Source organism: Cebidichthys violaceus, unplaced genomic scaffold, assembly GCF_023349555.1.
Source record: "Cebidichthys violaceus isolate CVI_PGR_0920_01 unplaced genomic scaffold, fCebVio1.0.p SCAF_21, whole genome shotgun sequence".
Classification (NCBI taxonomy): Eukaryota; Metazoa; Chordata; class Actinopteri; order Perciformes; family Stichaeidae; genus Cebidichthys; species Cebidichthys violaceus.
The window spans coordinates 9,596,243-9,622,356 of NW_027176384.1; the positions used below are offsets into that span (position 1 = coordinate 9,596,243).

Below are 26,114 nucleotides of genomic sequence, written 5' to 3' on the forward strand. Positions count from 1 at the left end.
TGTTGAGCTACGTAAACAGTGATCCAAGGAGCGCTCCGGGGACCGAGCCAAGACTTCAGCTGATCTTATGGGTTTTTTTGTTCTACCCCCTAAGGATGCATCATCGCTTATTTCCTCGACACACTAGGAAGCTTCATGATTGCCTGGAGCTTTTTTAAACCAATGAAAGAGGACATCTGTGTCGGCTGCACGTTTGGCTTAAATAAAAGTGCAAGCAGAGAGAAACTTCACTCAGAGGTTTAGCCAAATGCTAGCTGGAGAGGCGCAGAAATCTTGTTCAGCAAGAAGAGGACGCTTGGTTCCCAAACAAGAGTCACTAAGACACCTGCTATGAAAGCTTTTGCTCTTAGAATTTGACCTACAAGTGTTGAATATCAGTAGAATCAATAGAAACCGGACGTGCTCATTAGTGGGCTGAAGTTTAAGAAAAAGAAACCAAAGAGAAGACGATGACTCGGTGTCTGAGTTTATGTTTGACTGGGTTAAAAGTTTCACTTCAACCACGTGACTCAGTGACCAGTCTTTCTTTTTACCAAAAACTCTCAACACAACTTCAGCTGAAGAATTACAACACTTTATGACACTAAAATAATAATAATTCTAAGTGAGAAAAGTGATCAAAATTGTAAATTAGAGACAGCACTTTTACAAGAAATGTCATTTTCAAATGTGACTGAGCCTAGATGGAAAACGCAGTGCATACACGCTACGGAGGAAACTGAACCCAGACTTCCTTAGAGCAGGCAATGGGAGCCGGCCAGGTAGGCCAGCGTCCCGTGATCTCTTGGGAAGTAGCCTACACTGGGTCTATAAAAAGCAGGAGCCTAATGGCCTCTAAGTAGAACTACAGAACAAGAGGAGTGGAAGCGCTGGCAGCCGTTCAAAGTTGAGTTTTTATAAAAGGAGAACGGCACATCTTCCACATGAGACGATAAAGAGAAAATCCTATAGACCAAAAAAGGACTCGCCTCTTCCTTCACCTTACTGACAATAAACCTACGGTAAAATAATGAAATAGCTACAGAAATATAGAAAGAGATACTGGCTTTTTTAGAAATAAACAAAAGAGATAGTTTGATTCTGCGCTAAGAGGAAACTACTGCCGGAGCCACTTTACCTAATCGGGGTCAAGGAGGGGATCTAGAGGTTGTCTCTGCCAAAGGGGGGAAACCATGGCCACTGGCTAACAAGTTTAACCTCATGACTGGTATCTCTTTGAGAGGAGAAAATCACATTACAATCACACAGAAGCGTTACACAACCGCTCGTTGCATAATGCCGCCTGCTACCTCTCGCACAGAGAGAACTGAGCTGTGGATTGTCTCTGCAGCTGCCCCGAGGTCAGGAGGAGCAGCGCAAATACACTCTTCACTGGGTTTTTTTATCTTGAAAGCAGTTTAATAAGCGACAAGCGCACATTAGAAGTCTATGAGTATGGTTAATAAGGATAAATATTTGGGGGTTTTTTTCCTGGTGGATCTGAGCGTTCGGACGCTCCGGAACCAGGCAGCTCCTCCGTTCCGGCAAATTAAAGCCGACAGCCGCCGCTGGCCCGAGATGCTTGAGGTTGGGCCGGGCGCTCGTCTAGCCGTCGTTATGTAACGGGGAGAAGGAGCGCGACATGCAAAAGCAGCACCGGTGCCATGTGCTTTGAAAACACCGGGACTTGGGATTTAAAAAAAAGAAGTGACTCACCGCTCACAGAAAGCATGTTTCTCAAAAGTTGCCGGAGATACTAGACAGCAAAACACTAATGCACAATGCTCTTAAAACAGTGTGAATATAATGGAGGCATTGTGCTGAATATTACATGGAGACTGTGCATCTTCTGTCTCAGAGTACAAGCCTATCATATACTACTAAATGGGGCTGACAGGACCGGTTTAGACATTGCATTTAACACCTTACTGTAAACTATCGATGACCGTGGTTGTAAAATGCAGCATGCTGTGGTAAAAGAGAGACAACGTAGAGATTGCTTTAAAACGGTGCCACAGAAAAAAAAAGGGTAATAAGGCAGCCGACCTTTATTAGTGAGCCGAGGAGCAACCCTCTGGCCCGGGGCCAGTTTACACGTCTGAGCGTGGCCCCCTCACCGTAGGGGAGGGCCTTTCATCAGCTCAAGAATGGCCCCCCGGACCAAGATAGAAAAGACTCGACTTCTCAGTTTCGAATCATCACACGAGCGCTCAAAACACGGCTGGGACACTTTTTCTAGATTATTTAAGTTTTATTCAAAGAAGCCAGTGGGGAAGAAGAAAAAATAAAAATAAAATAGTAGGTGACTGACAGTCCGATTAGACGACATACTCGTACGTGCATGAAACACACATCGGGCCCCTACCAGCCATGCTGCCATTTACATACTTTTTTCATGGAAGCATTTTTGCGTCGGGAGGGAAGGAGGTTTAGAGTCGATGACGTCTTTGATACGGTACCTTGTCTGTTGATCTCATTCTGAAGGAGCTCCTCCATCGCCTCCTCTTCAGCGATGTCCATAGGCGTCTCTCCTTCACTGTTCACAACTCCTACACTGGCACCCTGGCTGATGAGATACCTGCAACAACAACAACAACACACATACGTTTTAGGTTTGAACAGAGAAGGTATTTGTATAAACGTCATTCAAAATTTGTCCAAAGTCTGGTTGTTTTTTTTTGTACTGAACAGTTACTCTCGCCTCCGACAGGGTGAAAAGGTAACGAGGAGGTAGAGTCAACTGTCGCTTCCTTCAACTGCTGAGGAAACAGTTGAAGGACAGGAGCTGTGTGATGTCGCTTTTGGGAACAAACACCCAAACATACATTCACGGAAATTGAAGATGATTTAGTTTAATTATCACAAGTCTGTGTCTGCACGACCATTCACAGACCAGGAGTTAAACCATAAACCCCCTTTTAAATAACAGCAGACAACCAAAATACACAATTAACACTCTGTGATTTAACCCTTTATATCTTTGTCTGCCCCCAGCAGAGATTCAAGACCTCGACATCTTGACTTCAGCTGCTTCTAGTTAAAGCTGCGGTGAGACTCGGGGCCCTTGTCATTAGACCGACACGCCACTTGAAACGGGCTCAGTGCTTATGACTTAACTTTACGTCTCCTTGATTGGACTTTCTATTCTGCCTATTTTGGGTGAACTCCACTTGGATTGATGGCTCTGTGGTGTGTAGCCCCACTGTGGGATTCCTAACCAACCCTAGCATTAGATGGCTGTGGTGACACCGAGGGCTCAGAGTCCCGCTCCGGAGTTCCCGTTACTGTGGACGAGGATGCTGGGATTCAAATTGGGTCTGCTGGGAGCTCACCACCCACGTCAGTTTTCCCTCTATGACATGATTTCTCCATTAGTCACCCGTATCAGGCCGACCACTTGACCTTTTCATTCATTATGCGACAACAAGAAACGTCTTGTTTTCTGTAATACTAGCCCAGTGTTGTGCTTTGTTCAAGAGGCCTGCTGGACACAGAAGTTAACACTAAAATATCTACATTTTGTGAATGAAAAGTTACAATACAACGTAAACAGCATGCAGACATTTTTTCCCTTGCAACTACTTGCTTTACTACTCTAAAGTTTATCTTCTTACATCCAGTTGCACTCGTTAATTTTCGGTTAAAAAAAAATAAAAATAATATTAGTGGGAATAAATCTGAAGCCCGGTTCCTGTAATGTAACACAGAAGTAAAGCAGGTCACAGCACACTCCCAACATGCTGAACAATGAGTACGACTGAGCTCCTTCAGTTAAAGATCCTCTGATAACATCTGTGTGTCGTGTCTGACCTGAAGAAGGACCAGGGGCAGGAAAATACTACAGTACTCTAGCGCTCCATTCCAGATACAGTGGCCCGATATCTCCATATTTCAATACATAAATCTAACAAAGCGCGTCTGAGCCTCCAAATGAGCCGCAGCTCCTGACAAAAATGTGACGAGAACTGTGTGTGAATGACAATGACGGCGTCTGACGTTCCGATTCTGGCACGCTGGCTGAAACGACCGTGAGCGTTTTAAACAGTCAACGTTGCGCCAATTGGCAGCCGTTGAGGACTTCAAATGAAATGAATAAAAAAAAAAAATGTTAATTTCATTACAACAAAACCAGTTAGGTGTGCTGCTGTGCAACCTTAAACTTATCAAAAATCCCATTTTATTGAGCTGAAACAAATAGGATTATAGCACCGCGCAAGTAGACAATCACTCTTCTTAGCACCAATATAAAGATAGAGGTCACTAATGGGGGGGGGGGGGGGGGGGCGCACAGAGAGGTGACCGGATGGTGCAGACCTCAGCTGGAGCCTCGCCATGTTCAGCCCTCGTGTCACTTTGTGCTCGACGATCCACACAAGCTTGTATTGCACCAGATGGACCTTCATACAGAAACCTTACCTCTCAGATATTTACACACAATCTGAACTGAAACATGTTCACAAGGTATCTGAGAATAAACAGGATACAAAAACAGGATGTAAGGATGAGTTCGCAGAACTCAACCCTGATGAAACAGATACGGCCGCTTCTTAGAAGCCTCTCAATACTCACTCCGCTATGTCTAGGTATCCGCAGGAGGCCGCGGCGTGTAGGGGGATCCAGCCCTCGTTGTCCGGCTGGTTGATGCCGGCTCCATGCTCCACCAGGAACGTCACCATGTCAACATTGTCGTCTATGCATGCCTGAGATAAAGACATAGAGAGGAGAGGAGTAAGGCCAATGCAAGCAGTAAGGAGCGTGAACCTGCCCTGCGTGTGCGTGTGCGTGCGTGCGTGCGTGCGTGCGTGCGTACAGGAGTTCATGTCAGTGTGATGGCCTGAGCTATAGTTAGCAGCTTGCATTGTCTGATAGATTGCCCCGTGCGTCCAGAATTGATGGGGAATTTTTGGCAGCCGGAGCGTTCTCCCAAAACGCCTGCACATAGCAGGGGTGCTTGAAATACCACATAACGTAGTACTGCTGATGGAGCCGGTGAGGTGCAGTGTGCAGCAAGCCATTTCATTTTGAAAAACACTTTCAAAGACTGCTTTTACTTGAGCTTTGCAGATTAGCCAAATAGTTTCTTACGTGTGATAAATTAAAAAAAAACGTCTGAAATAACCACAAACACATTGGGCTTTTCTTCTCTTACACTGAGAGGATGAAGCGCTTAATATAATCCACATCTGTGGTTGTGCAAAAGTCAAAAAACTGGCTTTAATTTCTTGACATCTTGCCCCCAGAGTTTGTCCTCTTTATTTACATGAATCCTAATCATGAGGAGCTCTGCCGTTCGCCGGTGCTGGGGACAAGCATCAGATCTTACGAGGACATCTGAGATTTCCCTTAATGTAATTAACATCGTACATTCAAAAAGGGGAAGTCAACACACTGGATTGAAAGCTAGCAGACCACCCACAAACATGTCATGCCAAAGTGTCACCGAAGGGGATCAGAAGACAACAGAAGTGGGCGCTTTAGCATTGCACCATGTCTGATGCTCTTCGCACCATCAATAATGCTGTTAAACCATTTTCTGAAAGCTGTCTGTGCAGCAAACCAAACCATATATGACTGATGACACAGTGATGCCCACAGAAATAAATAGCAGCTGCAAGTGGGAGGGATCTATTTTAAGATTCTCTGACGAATGAAGTGGGAGATTTTACCAACATTATGAAACAGAATTTGCACCGGGGGGGGTGGGTGGGCGTACTTTGTGTTTCTGTTGTGCATTTAAAATCAGCACTTGACGGTTTAAGTGTAGACAAATCGAAAACAACGAGAACAGAGAAAAAGCAGAAATGGAGAGCAATTCTCATTTAGGTACGTGCCGAGGCCCTGAGGTTAAGAAGGTACTCGACGCATAACAAGATGAACTGCAAAGTCCTCAAGTGGAAAACAAGCTTTATTCTCAAATAGCTGTCCCAAAATGCTCAACAGGTAACACCATTTAGCCATAACAAAACTGAACCACCACCCCCCCAATCATCACTAGTGCCTGGACTGTCTCGCTCTCTCCCGTGGGGTTGCTAGATACACATGAACACACAGCGGCCTCACGTTCGGGAAACACGACTTTCTGGCTGGAATCCTTGTCCAAATTTGGGCCGTTTACAACGCCGTACATGGCCAGAGCTGAGGAGCGCCTGCAAAAGGCCTCACTGAGCTTATCTGACAGTGTGTGTGTGTGTGTGTGTGTGTGTGTGTGTGTGTGTGTGTGTGTGTGTGTGTGTGTGTGTGTGTGTGTGTGTGATGTGGTTTAGTTGTGTGTGTGGGAGCTCAGGCACAGAGTTGCTCCAGGTGCAGATGAACTTGTTAACAGACCCGCGTTCATCCGACTTTAACGCGAGGAGGAAGAAGACAGCGACGCGACATGTTGCTTTTGAAAGTGCTGCAGTCTGCAGCTCTCATCTCTGGTGAAATGTCACCCGTGTGGGTTTGTTGTTAGGTGGACGTCACCATCAAGTGCAAATGACGCGGCTACTCTGTGCCAACACATGGCTGCTTGTGGTCCCCATCCAAGTCCACACTTTGGGAACGTCAGCAAAAGGAAGACCTGCGGTTCAAATAAAGTACCGGGACACCCAAGACTTCTAAACAGGAGCGGCCACACGTCGGTTTAACTCTACTACGGTGTAATGAAAAGCTCCATGTTGGTTTTCCTTTAGGTTGCGGGAGGATGGGCAGTTCATTATATTTCATTCTACTTTCTTTTGTGCCACTGGTAGGTGTTGAATTAGAAAAGCAGTAAGTGAAAGTGAGCCGTCTGACTGGCTGTCCGGCAAAGTCAATCAGTCAAGTCCGACTTTCCTTAATAAAAATGGATCGCTGCAGCTTTCTGCCTCTCACCTGAAACCTGTCCTCCATGTCCTCATCTAAATCCTCCCCCACAGTCATTCCCCACACACACACTTATTATCTCTTCAAAGTCTTCTCCTTCTCCAGGAATGGAAACAAGCCCCTTAAGGCGAACGCAGCAGCGTTGGCTGTGACCTCCCTCTGCAGTGCGTCACCAGCCTGGCTCCTCCCAGCAGCTATCAGGAGCCCAACAAAGGTAATCCCTTAATGGCTGTGATTGTGTGTGGCTGACAGGTGATGTAAGGAGGCAGCAGAGGCTTTTGAACCCCACACTCACCTCCATGGTTCATACATATATATATATATATACATACACACAGAGAAAAAGCTTTATACAGGGCAGGAGGCTCTTACTACTAATTGAAGTTACGTTAAGAAACATCGTGGTCTCACACAATCACATTCAGCATCGACAGGTAGGAGCTGCGCTCGCAGAGAGACATTCAGACACGTCATGACTCACTGCTCAAGCAGACATGTTGCCATTTAAACCCGTTTGGCCGGTGTGCTTGAGAGCAGAGAAGAGCGTAAAGCATGACGGCAATAAGACGGACGGCACTACGCGCCGTTCTGAAGACATTGCGTTGACAAAGAGACAGAACTACTGACTTGCTAACCACCATGTGGCTGCAGAGTGTTGGGCGTCTCTTGATGTACCGGATGAGTCCCTGAAGGCCTTTCTGATAAATAGGACCTCCCTAATGGAAGCTGGGGCTTCTGGGAAGTTTAGAAAAAAAATCCACTACTAACCTAATCAATGGATACATGAAGGTCCATTTGATTGATTCATAGTTTAATGTACATTGTGAAATAAAGAAGCCATCATTAAAACATTTTCCTTGAGGCTTGAGAGAGAAATGTCACATTTAACAGACTTCACAGTGAGATTCACTTTAATTCAGCGCTGTAAAGCGGAAACACGACACCACAGGCTATCTGAAGCCTATCTACCTTATCTTGTAGGAACCCACAGTGTAGCAGGATCTTCTGCAAAGCTTCCACGGAGCCCATTTGATCCGTGAGAGTGCGACAGGCTGCTTAGCGTCATATTTCACATGAGAGAACTGTTACAAACATGTTCTTTTGCTCTAGACTCTAGATCTCTATATCACGAAATGTGTCTTCTGTGTTTATGAGCTGGTGTAATGCTGATGGAGCACGATAAGATAAACGTCAGGCAGACGTCACTGGACAGTCAGCCTGTATTTAAAACACACACATACTGGCCTTACAACTGGGAAACATACTGTTCATACATACTTTGCACATCAACATGTAATCAGGCCTCACCTTTGTATTTCAACAGTAGTCATCAATACTGGATAAATGGAAATACCTCGACAGTGTTTGTCATCAACGTTTTAAAAGAGTAGAGCTACAAATCCCTGAGATACAACAATAAATAAGGCTTCACACTCATCAATTAACCGGGGACGAATATAGAACCCATCAAGAGATTAACTTAATAAACCTTTTTGAAGCCAATAGGGATAAAAATGGAGAAGATTAGAACAGAAACAATACAGTGTCCATCATATGCAGCGGTCTAATCCTGAAATAATATGTACAGAACTCAAGCCCGACTCCCTGTTAGCGCCGCAAAGAAGAAGATGGGCTAAGCCAAAAAAAAAAAAAAAAATGCACCCATGACGTGCACCTAAGAAAGGAGGCCAGTCTGTTGCCACGACAACAAAGCCCAAAAAAGAGAACATGGGTTCAGGCCTCGTCAGGCTTTTGTAAGAAACATAAATAAATAGAGAAAAGGCTTCATTTTAAAGCACACGGGGGTTGCTCGGACGGCCCCTGAAGGCAGCGCAGAAAAGCAAACCACTGTGAGGAAACATCAAAAAGCCCACTGTGGAATGGAGCATCTCGAGGTGCCATCTTTGTTTTTAAACATGACTTCTAGCTGTTACTGGAGCGATTCTCATGACCTTTTCTGGCAACAAAAAGAAGAGATTTCTGCAGCGATTATGTGGATGCCACTGCTACTTATAAACTCAGGTTTAAATCAATAAAAACACAGAACAGTTAACAGAAATACAAGAGCCGATGTGGTGATATTAAGCCAATCACACCAAAACGGTATCTAACGCGTTGTGAATCCACAGTTTGGTTACTCACTTTGTTTCTGCAGATGTGATGGCGAGCACGTCAGAATTTACATTAGAGAGACTACATGACTTCTTTAAAACCACATTTACATAATTTATTGAATAACATCTAGAAATGTCTAGAAAAAGTTACTTAGACAAGCAAACATTTTCAAAAGACAGTCTTCTTCATGGTATAGTAAAGGGGTAACGCTACACTGTGTGCGTGTGCGTGTGTGTGTGTGTGTGTGTGTGTGTGTGTGTGTGTGTGTGTGTGTGTGTGTGTGTATAAAAGAGTAGATTTATTATCTCCTGGGCCATCGTGCGGAGACCTCCGAGCTTAATTTAGCAGCACTCTACATCAAGGAGACACTTGAAGCCCCCTCCCCTCCTTGACTTCCTAGAGTAGCACCCTCAGATGGCCAACTCGAGCTGCTGAACGCTCCGGTTGTGGCTCCTGCATGTTTTACTGCTGAGAGCGAGACAGGCAGCCAGCTTAGCCCATTGTGCTGGCAGATATTCTACTATTTAATGACAATGGTGCACGGCCACTATATCACCCTTGACTGACAACCTTTTTCAGCCTTACGTTCCCTGATGCTATCCAGCCTTTATTTGCCAATGGAATTTCGTTTGTGGCTGTCATTCTCAGCTTGATAGAGACATGTCTTTCCAGAAACAATGTCCAGATTCCTCAGGATAATCCACAGACCAACTGAACCTTCCACTGAATAAATAGTCCCAATGAAAACTCCCCGCAGAGATGTCTGTGGATTACGCTACAGTCACTAAACGTAAAACTACAACAGCAACAAACCCAGAGATTAACACGGCGATGGGGGGGGGAGAAGAGAGACAGCTGTTCAAACCCCCAAACCGCAGAAGGCTTGAGCCACTCTCACTTCGGTTGTGATTAAAGCACCTTTAAAAACATGGCAAGAAGGGTGATATCACTACCATTGTTGCTAAGAAAACATATTAAAACAATTTCTGCAAATTTTTGCCATTTCTTGCAATCATCTGGTGCTTTCAGTGAGCCCTTGCCAGTTTTCTTCTTCGTGTTATGTGGTGGGGGTGGGGGGGTAACATGTCTGGAGTGAGATGGATGATAGTCAGTAAAGCCAAAACATGATCTGGGTATTGTGGTATAAGGTTACTCAAACATTGCATGTACAAAATGGAGAGGCTTGTTCGCTTAAGGCATCCACAACAAAGCTTAGTACAGCCGTACTTTTTCTCCCACATAAAGCAACAGTGTTGACAACAAAAGCAGCCTCCTCTGGAGCTCAGAGCCGGCCTCCCTCTGACTTCACTCCTCTCCGTCTCTCTATAGTAGTACGACGTCTATCTGCAGTCACCCAAAACCTAGTAAGCGGCGAGGTCCTGGACGAGCATACCAGTGGAGAAATTCCCAGATAAGTAATACTCCTAGCCTTGGGGCTCTTCAGGCATCAGCGCTTTGGCCACTCCTCGCTGGGCGACGTCATCGGCTCAGAGGCGCGCAGCCACTTCCACAAAAGGAATTCCTTCTTACCGCCTGCATGTAAGTATGAGCGCGTTAGTGCGTCTGCATGTGCGCGTTAAGACAAAAATCAGCCCAGACAATGAAAGACGTGGTGAGAAAGTGAACATGCTATTGGAAATGGAACAACCGTTTAAAATCTAGAATTGTGTGAGACTTTAGTGTGAAAGGTGTACATCTGTGTGTGTTTACGCCTGAGACAAAGAGCTCACAGCTCCTGTGCTTTTGGCAGGGTTCATGAGGCCAGAGGGTACGGGGGGGGGGTTAGAGCGCTGCAGGGCAACCAGCTGGGTCCCTCCGCTAGATGAGCTCTGTTGGGAGCTGTAACCAGACTACACACACACATGCACACACACAGCCTCTGCTACCGAGGACGACCATATATGGCCCTGGGATTCCCATGGAAAAAGAAGACCAGGATTGACGAAGAGGGGAAGGGGGAGAAAAAGAAAAAGAAAAAGAAAAAAAAAAAAAAAAGAAAAAAAAAAAATGCCGGCGAGATTGTAACTGTATGTTTCACTTGGGCTTTCGCTCAGCAGCCAAAACAATAGCCCCACTTGAGAGAGCCAAATTAGTTTCCATGTGAGGGGTCCAAAAGGCGAGAGAGGGGGCACCGAGGTCGGGCAGCCACGGAGAGATGGCAGAATATTTCCATATAATAGAAGCGTTATGTGGAGGCTACTATACGAAGGACAGTCACTGACAGTCGGTCGACTAAAGAGGCATTGACAACGGTCCACAGTGCACCCCCGCTCCTCTTCCCCACCCCCGGCAGCGTCACCCACCGCTCATGCCAACGAGCTGAGCCCGGGAGGTTAAACGGATGGTGTGGGCGCCGAGGTCTGGCCCCCGCAGACATTCTACCAATTTATAGCCATAACCACGAAAAATATGGACGGTCACCAGAGTGGCACTGCAATCACTACGCATGTTGAAAGTCCAAGACCATTTATCTTATTTTAAAATAAGATAAATACAGTGTGATCTACACTTTAAGTACAATACCCTTGTGCGGCCCAAAAGACTTCCAACTATGATCAGAATACATCTGTGTTTGGCTGGCTTTAGGTAGATTATTTGACCAGGCAGTGGTGCACATAGCTGTATGCTTTGTGTGACAACATGAGTCTCTGTGAGGCTGGTGTCAGGAATAAAAGCAGAGGGAGTGGAAGAAGCAGGCTCACTAGTGGAGCCTCAAAGAGGAAATGAGAAAAATAAACAGCCACTTCCTGTTCCTCTCTGGCCTGAAATCTACAACACCCTGACCCCCACCTACCATCACCGCCAGACGAGCACTACCCCTCTCATACTCTAGATGGTTAGCAAACATAAAACTATGATTAATCTGTCATCAGTTGATCACAGAGTGAGATTCCTGCACAGTGGACCAGGGTTTAACATGATCTATAAAACAGCCAGAGGCCGAGACACTGAGGACCGTACCCGGGTCTTAGGAGTGGTTGTGGTTCATTAATTATTCATTTAACAGGCAATTAACATCTCAGCTTGATAGGACTCAGTGACCTGACATTTATGCTCTATAAAACACGGCGATAAAATTCAATTTGTGGACACTAATGAATTTCAGCGTCTCTTATTTTGAAATACATCTCGATATTAAAATTGTATGACTTTCGTTACCCCTCTTTGATGAACAAAAGCATTATTTCTCTACCATATGTTATATCACTACTTCCAGTCTAATTAAAGGAGTATAATGTTAAAAGTGTTTAAGAGAATTTATCATATATATATTCCTTTTGTTGACTAACGCTCCAGCAGGAAACGCTGATGTCAGTAAAAGCCTGCTCTCACCTCGTCAATTGAATCTTTTTATTGTCCAGCGAGGAACATTTGGAGTGCAACAAGGTTTGAAAGCACTTGGGATTATTCAAATTAGAAAAACAGATCTACTGATTGAAAAACAACATCTAGCTAACAGAGGCCATGCTGCTAACAGAAGTCCATTTCAATGGTCCCCGGCCCATTTACTGACACTGCCGTTTATCTGCAGGAAGAGCATCACTTGCATGCACTTTATTCACCGTATGCACACTAATGGGGTAGCTTCACAGCAGAGAGCAGCTTCACTCAATCTCATGGCCGCTCATGGATCAGCGCTAAGAAGAATCGATGCCAATTAAGCGAAAAGGAAGAGCCTTATACTATACAGCAATATGTTAGCATGGCCTGTGGTGCGGATATTAGACAATGTTGCATCGGTACGATGGTATCGTTACTGGTGATGTATGCGAGATTGTAGGATAAGCAGTTTTGTTGTATTGGCACTATCAAAGAAGCCACAGACGTGTAATAACTGAGACTGTAAGGATATCCTGTTCTGCATCTCCGGGCTTAACAAGAACACAAAGTGTAGATTGTGTTTACCTCTATCCCTCATCGTGTCCGCTGAAGATGCAGCCATTTTGAAGATGAATGGAAAGAATGTAACCTCACCCTTCCACAGACAAACAAATGGACATGCGCTCTCTGCCTTAATTGCACTCGCTGCTCCGTAAGACAATGAGGAATTCACGGTCTCTGGGTCCAGGTGTTTTCACTTCAAAAACAGCTCATAAAAAAAAAAAAAACACACACAAAAAAAACCAAAAAAAAAAACAACACTCAGCATGAGACATGTGAATGCCGCCGAGCAAACAACAGCGGGATGGCTTCAAGAAGACCTGGCTTAAGTAGAAGACAGACACTCTGTGCCACGGGGTGGGAAACAAAAAAAAAAACAACAAGCTGAAGTCATCCCACAAACATCTCACAGCAGCTCGATACTATGCACGGCTTGGAAAAGCAAGCAGTGGGCAGTAATCTGCTGAGGCACCTGGCAGCTTCCTCTACACAAACGTCCCAACAGGCAATTACGCTCGCATGTTATTTCTCATCCACAATGCAGGGATAAGAGCTCCAACTTCATCATCAAAAACGCTCTGAGCAGAAAGGAAGCGATGAAACACGACAGCCTTTGGTGTGAAATCAACGGCTCATTTTTCGATGGAATAAATGCATCAGGTGAAAAGGTTTGGTGGGACATGCATATACATCAAATGTGCTTTAGTGCAAGGTCAAGTCTGTGTCCACAGCCTCGCTGTTAAGACAGCGCAGATCACATACGTGGCAGCAGGTTCACTCTCCTGAGGAATTCTCCGTACGACCCCAAACCAGTTCCAACCTGCAGCGAGGCTCGTCCGACATACTTCAGAGAACCCTCACTGTTCCAGATCCTCTGGAATATCTGCTATGCATGATCACGGCAGTGTCATAAATACAACAGTTAAACTCATTTTTTTGCAGCACCGTCCGTCAAAATGAAAGTCTAACGGAGCAGCCGCTGCTGCATGCACGGTTTTCTGTTTCAGAGGAAATCAATACTTTCCTTTCTATAAAAGGCTTAACAGTTTCATGTGTAACTTCTCAGCAAACCCAGTGAGTTAGAAACACTCAAGTGTATACGCATCCATTTAACACATGTTCAGCTACTATAAACAGCTGTTATGAACTCTTCCAAAGCAACTCCATTGCAAGACCTTTTACAATCCTTCCAACCCATGTAGCTCACGCAGTGGCTGTCTATTTTCAAAAGTTGACATGTTGACACTGCGCGCGAGGAAACAACACCGACGTGTCACAATCAGCAGATGACCTGGCACGCTGCAGAGCATTGGCGCGCAAAGCAGCACAAGGACTTCCTGCTGTTGATTATGGGGTTGGTAAGAAATGTTGAATGAAACAGTGAGCGGGGCCAGCTTCACAAAAGGAGAGACCTGCCAATTATGCACAGGTAACGTATACATGTTCCGGGGCTCGGGTTCTAAAATGATCGCTCTCAATCATCGAGCAGCCTGAGGTTACAACAGCGCTACTGTGATTCACTGCGGACCGGAATTCAACATGACCTTTTCTTTTATGTGAGGAATGAAAATGAGGACATCGTGTTTATCTCAGATTAGTGGATCTTAAGTGCAACTACACTGACAGAAGCTCAGAGCGACATGTGCTGTGTAAAAGTTCACACATGTAACCACCTTCAGCACTGGTCACACAAACCAGCTGCTGGTGGAAAATCGAATAAAACATTCCTTAATCTAACTGCACTATCCATCAACTATTGTTTGTGCTGTTGCATCATGGCTTGGTTGGCTTTAATCCATAATGATGCAGACATGGTTTTTCCTCTCTTGTATTCCCAATGTTGCTCTTACCATCTGCTTGATCTCAAATTACTTCTGCAAGACCTGTTTTGGTTCATGTGGTTAATAAATTCATGATGCAATAACATTTTTCTCTACTGTACCCTGAAGACTGATATTACTTGAGAAGTCGATCATTCATCAGAATGAATGAATGGCACCAATAGGCTAAATAAAATAAAGATTATTTTCCTGTCTGCATTGAACTGAACCACATTACACCAGAGATCACAAACAAAGGTGTGTCATTAGCAATGATACACAATCATGACTCATATGGAAAGCAGTAAATAGATTACACCAAAACATGACAATAGCTAGAAATCACATTCAAGGAGGACTGGCTGTTAACTATTCGTGCTAGACAAAGAACAATAACATCTAGACTGTCTAGATTCCAGACCATGAATTATTAAGCTGCACCATAATGTATTCTGCAATATGTTAGAAATGCATGAGTGACTAGCTGCTACTGTAAGACGGCCTTAAACCATAACAAAGAACCTGGAGGCTGAAAAAGACTTATTCTAAATGAGCAGATATCAAGTGGCTGAAGAAGGCAGTAACTGTTGGGCACGGGGATCCTGTTGCAGTCTAAATCCTGGAATAGTTTACCATAAAAACCCAATGACACCTTTTCATTTCACTGAGCCAACATTTTAAAATGTAGTTTAACGTTCATCACGTCGACTTTAAAGCCCGTTTCACCAACAATAACTCTTCTGCTGGTTATGTCATAGCAGCTAAGAGACAAGTTGTCTGCACCAATCCAACAAAAGAAAAAGGACAACCTGGCACTAAGTGGTCAAGTCAATCTTATTTATATAGCCCAATTTCACAATTCACAAATCTGCCTCAAAGGGCACAATAACACTTCACCGGTGAACAACAGCTCGACTGAAAGGCTGCAGTCAGGCTGAGTTATTTCTAAACTACCTGGACCTTGATGTTCAACAGTAAGTTTGTATAAAAGTACTCAATTGTGTGAGTCTACACAACAAATGTGCGACACAAGAGCTTCTCTTTACTGAGAAGAACATCTGGCTCCCCTCCTAAAAATACCTGAAAGTAAAAAAAAAAAATTCACTACCAGTCAAAAAGACCCCATGGATGTTGCTTTAGATCATGCACATCAAAAGGCAGTTGATTTACAATGCTTAGCAGGAAAGCACCAAATATCAGTCGGCTTCCTAATTAAACCACAATGCAAAAGAGCATCGTCATCTGGGCTCACTTTAGGCCACATGCTGTACACCCCGAAAAAGCCCACGAGCTGCTGGGAAGACGATGACAGCGCTGTGCGTTACGTTTCAACCTCAAACGATAATAGTAAGTCGAGGTAGTCTTTATTTAACGGTCCGATCTGAGAGTTATTCGGCAGGAAGCTAGAGCCCCGACAGATTTCTGTGGATTAAGCCTGTCTCGATAAGACACTGACCGGTTGTAAAGAAACAAGCAAAACAGGTGAGAGTAACAGGGAAGATCTGCGCTTTTGCAACGTGATGCTTTGCTTGTTTTAGCCGAGGGGCCTCTCCACATGAGACGGAAGGGTTTTCCTCCCTCAGGCAGAGAGACAGGAGGATACCATGATCAGAAGGACAGGGACATGTCAAAAGGCACAGCTGAGAATCTCAGGGCCGGTCTCATCTGTAGTGAGAGATCCATGGCAATTATGTAATGTGTTAATATGACGGATGCCACTTCACCGTCTTCCACCACAAGCTCTGTAAATTGTTCCATTACAAAATCCTATGAAATTGATTCTCTGAGCACTGCCAGAGACTCTCTTTCTCTGCTCAGCCTGTTATGCAACCTCCCACTCTGTACATGCAAATCCACCAACACACAAGTGACTGGCAACCTTCCCCGAGTCGTTGTTATGGAGACAGTGCAAGATAATGTTCATAGACTTCAGGGCCGTAATGAGGGTGTGTAATGTCAACAGAGCGAAGGCATTGTAATACCCTACTCTGACATGTTAAGCTGGCCTGAGTCTTGTCACCTCGGTGCTCGGGGGGGGATCAACACGGGCCTCTGAACGCTAAAGACAAAAAAAAAAAAAAAGTTCAGGTGTGGGTCAGCGTGGAGATTTTCCTTGTGCGAGGCGACAAAGCACCCGGTTACCTCCGCACTAATTGCCTTGATGGAGCTCAGTGGGCGACACTCAGCTGGGCCTTGGCGTTGTATTGGGAGTAGCGCGCCAGAGAGAGAATGACTGGAGGGGAGGGGTTTAGGTGACAGCTGAGGAATGTCTGCTCCGCTCTCTCTTTGCCGTGGTTTCAAGCGACTGTCATGTGAGGAATGTACGGGCTTGGACGACAGGACCTGGAATGCTACTCTCTGAGGCGAATTTAGCAGACCAGATCTGGATTCTCCACTCGTCTGACGGACCCCTCGTTCGCTGGTGCATCCTCTTTACCGTCCACCTGAATCCATGCAGTCTGTGTTCGTGTGAAAATCTGTAACGCTATATTAAGTCGACATCTTAACCCTGGCTACTAACAACGTCCACGGGCCTGTAATGGTCTTCATCATTGTAGCGACACACACAGAAGGGTGATCCACGTTTACAGGTGCTTCTGCAACAAATCGGTGTTTTTTTAGGTGACAGAAGGCCCACGACTGGCATAGCGACACAACCTCTAGCCTAGATGTGAGATCATGCCAGGGCTGCACTACAAAGCAGAGCTGCAGACTGTGAGTCATACCCAAACTTAGTATCATCTCCTGAAACCCAGTTAGGAGAACTTGTGGCGGTGGTATTTATAAACCTGCGCTGGTCACCACCCAGCATTGGGAGTGATATCGCTGCACCTATTGTGGAGAGAGTCCTCGTGTAACAACATGACACACTTCCCAACAAAGCCAGAGGTCAGTCATTCTACAGAATAGGGCAGTGCACTTTATGCACAAAAAGAAACCGTCAAAATGACCAGTGGTGTACGCTTCGTCAAATGCAAAACAAAGACATATGATTGACCGACTGCCCCTCTCCTCCTAGTGCTATAAACAGAAATCGCTGCATCGCCTTCTTCAAGGCGATGCAGGGGGTAAGGGGGGGGGGGTAAGTTCAGATTTCATAATAACAGATTCTGAGCACAAAGAATGGTCGATTCAACCACGCCATTAATAAGCGCACGGAGCAAATATGTATACAAATAAAATCAACTCATCATCCAAAGATAAAAGCTAATGACACATTTCAGAAAACATACTTTCAAAACTTGGAATAGGTGCAACAAAGTCTTGGAGATACAAGCGTGCCGTGTAGCATGGTGGTGCAATTAGCAGTGCTCCGGCTTACTAACACAGCACATGTGGGCATGACTAATAAGGTGACATCACTGGAAATTTATGCAAGCATTAAATATAAGAATTCTATGAATAATTCTTAAATCATTTAAGCATTTGCTATCAAAACAAATGGGTGGAGAAGGCATGCACTGTTGCATGGGTTGTTTCTAATTAATAACTGGCACTTTGATTTATTAAGTTGCTAATTAAATACCTGAGGTTTCCTGTTGTCCTACAGGTCTAAAAGGTATGTAACTAAGACATAATTGCAATGTCCTGAACTCTGTTGATACTGTTAATATGCCATAATCTTATTCCATTTGTAATACATGTCCCTAGATCCGATAGCATTATAGTTTATATCTGATGTAGAATACTATTGATATTTTCCAAGTATTGTGTATTTTACAGTAAAGGGTAGAGAGATGTCACATCTGGAGCTCAGCAGATAATGAACAATCAAACTCGACACATCAGGACTCCCCTTTCTTTTGAATGCACCTACTGTCTGCCATAACATTACGATCACTGTACTGGAGATTTAAGAACCTTATAATCTGTCATTTTGCCAATGCTTAGTTTCAAAAAGCCTCATGTATGGATAGCACCTGACGTTACTGACTACCGACAGCCAGAACGAGCTGCCATTTTCATTATTTGCCTACGAAAGCACAGAGGCTAGTCAACGTAGCTACCAGTGGTTAGCGGGCAAATAGTTAGCATAGCACTGCTGGCATTCCAGTGAAATAGTACATTATTTGTCACACATGTCAAACGTCAACGTCAAACTTGGAGACAAACTAGTTATCCGCTGACGTCGCTTCTCAAGCTAGCTAACGAATGAATTAACATCAGCTAAACCTCCCATAGCAGCTAACGACAGCTAGCTTATCCTAGCTAATGTAGCGTTAGCATACATTTCGCTTGGCTGATATTTACACTGAACTAATTCACCCCTTTGTCACATTTAAGCTAATATACCAAACAGTGCTGTCAACAACGTATATATTACATAAGTGTCGTATACAGTTAAGGCCTTGGTGGGATAATATCAGCCTGTAATCGAGTGACGTTGTACACAACTAACGCTAGCTAGCTTTGGCTTCTTCCAGAGAGTAGCCGCAGTCAAAAACAAAACCACTTTTACTGCTATAGCCAGGTTGTAGCCATCGGTGTGGAAATGGTTTTGCCTGAGTGAGTGACCCAATCAATGACAACATTTGTGTTTAAGCTCCTGGCACAACAACAACACCAATGTACCATAGAAACACTACTGACAACATATAAATGACCCGATGTTACAGTTTGAAGTGCAGCAGTACAGCAATTAGACTGCACCCACTGACTGGAGGATAGACTAGTTTACTGGGGCACAAAGTAGTCCTTAAAACGAAGCTTCTAACTTTGTTGCTCATTGTGGATTGCACTGCAAGCACAGTTAGCACAGTTTTGAATTTAAGTACTCCACAACCAAAGCTCACAGAGAGGCCAGTGTGTTGATCTATATCGTTACTCTTGCGTCGAAAAAGGAAGGTAAACAACGGGATGAGAATGGCTTCCATTTGACAGGTGTTCCAGGGCAACGATATATATTTGTGTCTATTGATGACTGACATTAACAACTACAGCAGGCACAACACAGACCTGGTGGAGGGCGGTGAGACCGTCCACATTGGCGTAGTTGATGTCAGCGCCTCGGTCAAGCATTCGGAGCACCTCCTCGGTATCGCCGCTCGAGCAGGCGGCCAGAAACACGGCGCCATCGTCGAACTTCACCTTCGTCTTCTTCTTCTTCAGAACAGGAGGCTCCTGGTCCGTTTCCGAGCCCAGCCACCGCTTTAACTGCTCATTCCTCTTCTGCTTGGCGTCCGCCATCTTCATCCCCCTCCTGATCTGTCTGTCTCGGGCTTCTTCTTATCTTTCTCCGAGAGAGGATATACTTTATAGTGCCACTATCCCACAGCGCACTGGGGCGTGGGAAGGGAGGGCTGGGGAGAGAGGGAGAGAGAGAGCGAGAGAGAGAGAGAGAGAGAGAGAGAGAGAGAGAGAGAGAGAGAGATGATTGTTTTCCAAAATCTCGCGAGATCTGGAGCTCAGGAGCTGCAGTATAACGTCATCATGAGCAGATTATGAGGGGAGAGTGAGCAGGGGTATAATCCCTTATAGACACCAAATAAGACAAGAGTACTTGAAAATATTACATAACATTCAGCAATAGCTTCCACGCACTTTCAGAGAGAAAGAAGAGACACTTTTACATACAGTAGAACGTATTCACAACATCTCCTCTATGCTCCATTTTAAATAGACCATAACAGTTATGACACATCATGTCACAATAACATAGGGTATTACAATATATGAATAGCTTCACAAACACCAAGTCAAATAGACTTCTTTGTTATTAGGAGATGCTGGACCATGTTTGGAGATTCTATTAAAATATCCTTCCATCAAGTAAAAATGTGAAATGTATCGATACTGTTTTTGTGCATTTCATGTAATTAATGTAATAAAGAGCTGAAAGACATGAATATATTTGTTGTTGTTTGTTTATTTTTTGTGATCATCATGAAGTTTTTATTAATTGCAACCCTCTGAGTTTGAAATAAATAGATCAAGCATTCATTCCATCAAAATCACTCATTCATTTTACATAATACCTATATAATAATACCTATAAGTCATGTTATCAACAATCATGTATCAGTCAACAAAACCATTAGAATAGAAAATCCGGTATATTTAACAAACCGAAGGCACCATAGGTGACAATGTTAAGCATGACCAGAGAAGATTTAATCATGTAGATTAATAAAGAAAGAATGGCACTTATGAAGCCCTTACATGTCACAAACATATAGAACTCTGCAGTTTTCCTAAAGTCTGCATCCAGCCGTGCCCTCGCTTCTGCACTTCATTTTCAATGGACTGAATTGCATAGAATTGCACCCTAATCATTCTTAATACACATTTTCCACATTCATTGGGTATAATGAAAACTAAACATGAATATATTGACAAACCAAAACAGTATCTTCATTTTAGAAATAGTTTAATTATTGATATTGTGTCATAGTTTCCCATTCTGTCTGTTTTTTTTTTTTACAGAGATGAGGTCACTATTGTCATCAGTTGTGTTTAAGATGAATTTCTGTCCCTCCTGGTCATGATATGATTGTTATTCTTAGTTTCTAGTTGTTATTTTTTCAAACAGAGATGACTTGTCCTTCTTCTTTTCATTGCAGGAATGGGCGTGCTAACAAAACTTCCTCCACACATGAACGCCTCGAATGAAATCGCTATTCCAAAGATGTCCTATGTAACATGTTTAGTTTACATCTAATAAAAACACATTGCTCTCTCTTTGGGAAAATAAAAAGCCTCCTCACCACAAAAGTACCTGTAATGATTTGATGGGTAACACTTGAAGTGCTAGGAATGTCTAGTGGACTCGAGCACCAGGGTGGTCCAACTCAACCTGGAGTGAAAACTAGGTGGCCAGGCATAAAGTGTTTTTTATTTTGGCACCACCATGTGTTATTGTTGGCAGACACCCATGTGTACTCAGCGGGGGGGGGGGGGGGGGGGGGGGGGGGGGGGGGTGTAGCCCCCTCATACACAAGTTGTGGGTAAGACGCACACAGCCCTCTTTTTACATTTTTTTTTACATAGTGTCATTACAGATGCTAATGATGTTATCTGGGGGTTAAAGGCATTTCAGAAAGTGAAAATGATGCTGCTTGTGCTTGGTTAAATACCACCCACCCGCTGAACTTGGAGTTGACTTCCTGAATAACAAGCTGTTCAAGCAGAATCATGATCCAAAACATTTATACAACTGTGACCATGAGCCATTGTGTGAAGTCACGCCACCCCCAATTTTGCCATTTCAGAACCATTCCTCATGTCACCGACACTGAAGGTAGACAGATTGAAGTTATTTATAGTCCGCAAATGCAGTAAATGAGACTTGGGCCGCAGCACTAGGGGACTCTGGGCCAGAACACGAAGGTTAAAACACGGAAAGTCTCAGCTGATACTGATCCCTAATGTTCCAGAAATGTCACGGGAAATTACGGTGGTTCTGCTGAGTCATAGAGATGGCGGAACACCAACGGCGTCAGTGTCAGGAAGTCGTTGGCCAGAGGCTTCAGTGGGCTGATATCAGGAGGGTCTGCAGGGAAAGTGATGTGCAGGCCGCTGCTCGGCGAGGAGGGCCGACCTCGCGGTGGCTGACGGCACAAGGCGAGCCATGTGGGCCACGTCCAACTTCATGAGAGTGTGTGTAGGTAAGATACACAAGCGAGTTTTAGAGCTGGCAGACTGCGTTATTACTCGGAGGCCAAAAAAAACTGTGCTTATCTTTATGATTCAGTGTTTTAAGGTTGTTTTAAGTAAATAAAAAACATTTTCATAACATTTGAATATTCAAGCTCTGAATATGGGATAGCATGGACATTTTCAATGTCCTACAAACAAGAAAACATGGAATTTTAGTCTGGTATTTTGCACAACTTAGGGACAAAAAAAATTAAATTTTAATAATACATTTAACATCCAAACTTTAAAATGAAAAAATGCACAAAAAAAGGATTTGGTCAAAGGATTTGAATATTTCCAATCTCCCCTACAGTTTGCTTAATATCTACAATGCCAACATGGTTACATAAGAGGGGCCTCTTGTTGCACTGAAAGGCATGGAAACTCCTCGACGTATACCCGCATTATCCTCCAATCAACAGCGTAACAAATATCTTGGATGTACAGTAAAGCATCCTGTTTATGCATCCCGCCGTAACCCCCCAGCAGCTGCAATTACCTCAGTGATGACAAATAATTGCAGTTATTGATGTGACGCCAGAGGATGCATGAGGATTTTTTTTCGTTATAACTGATGGGATGTCAGCAGGAATATACGTTCCACATTCATCAGCATCACCTGACAGGCGGTTGTGATCATCCTACCAGTACATGTGTCATGAGACTCCTGGACAAACTCCTGTCTTTCATTACCCTTCGCTTTGATCTCCGATGACTGTTTGCTGTTGTTCCTGCTCCTTGAGAGGATAAAAGTGTCTGGGAGTGACTCAAGTGTATCAGTACCACAAAATTACACCGCCGCACTCTCACTGTTTGTCATCAGCCGCTGAGCGAGCTGATTAAAACCCACCGACAGATCTGTAAGTCATGTCATTGACATCGCTGTCAGGTCCCTCGGCACCTATGACCCGTCCCCCAGAGGAAGCTCTTGTTTACTGCTTTAATTGAGTGTTTCCGAGAGGACTGTTCTCTGGTGTGGTCTGTGAAACCAGATGAGGTGTTCATGCCAAGTGTTCTGGAAAGGCACCAAGGTAAAAGCAATTTGGAGGTGACTATCTGACTTAAAGTATCAGTCTGTATAGTGGTATCAAGTCAAGTCCACTTTAGAGTTTGAGTTTTTTTGTATTGTTTTCAAGACACTAGACACAGAGGCGATCGGCAATAAATAATAATACCAATTTCCAGGGAAAATGCTGTATATAGGTTTTTATTAATGTTTTTCTGTTACGAAGACATTGCATTTCAGAACAGCTATCAATGGTGTCAGTCTAGGAAGCCCTGCAAAAAAAAGCCACAGACAGAGAAACTACCCTAATAATGAATTGCCACACAGTAACTGTATCTACCGTAGTCATATCCCCCAGCATGTCAGTGCAGGTGACCCAGACAAGCAGCACTCGCAGAGGGGTGACCGGTGACGTGTGGACAACCCGGTCCCATCTGAGAGAAGCCAGACGCTCGGCTCCCATGCTCCCATGTCACCCAGTGCCTGTTGTTGGCGCCTGCGACGCCGACACACTCATCTCCTTCCCCAAAATACAGGTCCAGACAGCAGCGCTATCGAGCAGATAGAAATAGTCATGCTTTGATGTTATCGAAAGGACGTCTAAAAAGTGATGTCGAGAAATACCCCGATAGTGCTGGCTCAGCCCTTCAGACCCTGTCAATTAGTCACCGGTGGATTGAGGAGCTTGCCCCGGCTTGTGGTATCAGGCGAGAGTTAGCAGGTCTACAGAAAGAGCCGGGTGGAATATCAAAACATTCTTCCCAGAAGCCCCAAGGTGACATGTCGTGCTGCATTGGGCTCAAACCCAAGTCCATCACTGATGAACGGGCCTCTATTTGACTGCATGTTAACTATGTGTAGATTTAATCGCCCAATGTCGCCGGGGGCTTCAACTGTCAAAGTATTTAGAGGGAGAGTGCAACGAGAAAGCCCAATGTGTCCAAGGCCAATCATGTGTCAGGCAGTGAAGTGGAGGAACAGACGGCGATTGGCAGAGAAACGGAGAGACTTGAATGAATGGCAGGTGGGGTAAGGTTGGTATTATTATCGTCTTTATTCAACGAATAATGACAGCGACCTGATCTGTGGGTTTTTGGATGCTGCTTTACTGCACTTGTCTTTGGGTTCCGCTTTGTGTGTTTGTGCACCATAATCCCAGTCTAGGTCCCTTAATCGTTTGGACCAAATAGGTTAGGCGTCGCAGCAGCGCCTCATGTATCGCACAGAATCCACACATGTGATTATTGCACAGATTACTAGCACTTTTTGGGTCAGGACTGAAGCGCACAGACCGGAGCCGTTGCGGCCTCTCCATGGCCTGTGTGAAAACATGAGGTGACGTCTTGGTAAGCATCGCAGGGTTGAGGAGTATTCACGAGGTGATCTGCTCCCAGACGGAACAGCTGAGCTCTAACCCCCGGACAGAAATAGGGCAGCCGCTTTCACTTAGCAGGGGCTGTACAGCTGGAGCATCACTTGATTCTGCTCTTGTAAATCTCGGGCCGATATGTTGGCAATATGACAGCAATGGATGCTTGATTGTGCAAACTCAATTCAAATGTTTGGTGACAGCGTTATGTGCAAATGAACGGTGGTGTTAGTGTGTGATGCAGGCATATTTAAATCTGGGATGTGTGTGTTTCTTTAAGGCCAAATGAATCGTGACAGCCTAATAAGACAAGGCTATTTGAGTGACCTTGTTTCCTAGAGAAAAGAGGCTAATAATAGGCCAAAATCTGGAGCTGCGGTGAAGCCTGTTATAGGTTACTGCTAAAAGCTACGATGAATCATTCCAGCCACGCAAGCCATGGAAAAAAAAAAAAATCATCAATTTGTTCCAGCCGGATGAAGATTAGCATGATTTATGTCTTTAAAACGATGACCAAGATTGTGAAGGAGCCTGTAAGGAAACAGATTACAAGATTACAAACGATCAGCAGCAACTGAAAGTTAAGGATAGGTTCACATCAAACAGTCTTCACATCTCCTGTCTGTACTGGCCATTAAGAGATCCCATTGTAAAGTGACTCCAATATGAGATGGAGGTCAGTATCCTCAAAGCAAATATGAGGATTAATCAGCTGAAGCTGGTCAAATTTAATATCTTCTAGTAAAAGTCCTTGTAGTATTGGGTCTTATTAGGTCTTATATTAGTCTTTGTTGTGTATATGGGCATGTGTTTTGCATTAAAGGGCCAGTGTGTATAGCATTTAGGGGGATCTATTGCCCCAAAATAATATGAATAAATATGTCTTCTTTAGTGTAAAAGAGCCGTTCTAATCTACATACAAACCTGCTCCTCACTCTTTACGGAGTCCGCCACGATGCACCTCCACGTTTCTACAGTAGCCCAGAACGGACAAACCAAACACTGGCCCCAGATAGGGGCTTTTGTAAAAGATACTTTTATTAATTTGTGATCATACACTTTTTGAGCTTTTTGTTGTAATAACAAATCAATTTAATTAAAGTACAATGCAGTTTCTGTGGTTCCACAAAATGATTTCCATGTAAACTGAAAAGAATACTGCCATACATCCATATTAGCTCTATTGATCTCTCAGATCATTTTAAAGCTCTTGTTCTCCTGTTTTAGAGTTCTTGATTTAGCCATTGAAACCCTCTGCCCTCATTATTTCCATTCACCTTGATGAAAAGAAGCATGAGCGGAAAAACAGAGCCGCATTCAGTCTTTAAAGCCTCGGCGCTATCATGTTTAAATAGCACTAACACATTGTGAACTGCACTCAACCCTGTGGATGATCAGGGGGCGCAAGCCCATGGGGGTGCATTCTCTGAGGTGAAAGGTCACAGACCATCTCATTTGTCATGAGCAG

The 26,114-nt window shown here is 44.3% G+C and overlaps 1 protein-coding gene across 10 annotated transcripts in view; it reads right to left on the reverse strand.

Annotated features, from left to right (window-relative positions):
* Positions 1–19,928, reverse strand: part of ppp1r12a (protein phosphatase 1, regulatory subunit 12A) — a 40,868-nt gene extending 20,940 nt beyond the window's left edge. For all 10 annotated transcript variants that reach the window (XM_068717229.1, XM_068717237.1, XM_068717234.1 and 7 more), the window contains exons 1-3: positions 19,593–19,928; positions 4,549–4,679; positions 2,439–2,557 (exon numbers count right to left, since the gene is read on the reverse strand). In XM_068717229.1, coding sequence (XP_068573330.1) covers positions 2,439–2,557; positions 4,549–4,679; positions 19,593–19,829 — 487 coding nt within the window. In that variant the 5' untranslated portion in view covers positions 19,830–19,928. The remainder of the gene's footprint in view (positions 1–2,438; positions 2,558–4,548; positions 4,680–19,592) is intronic.
* Positions 19,929–26,114: the final 6,186 nt, after the last annotated feature.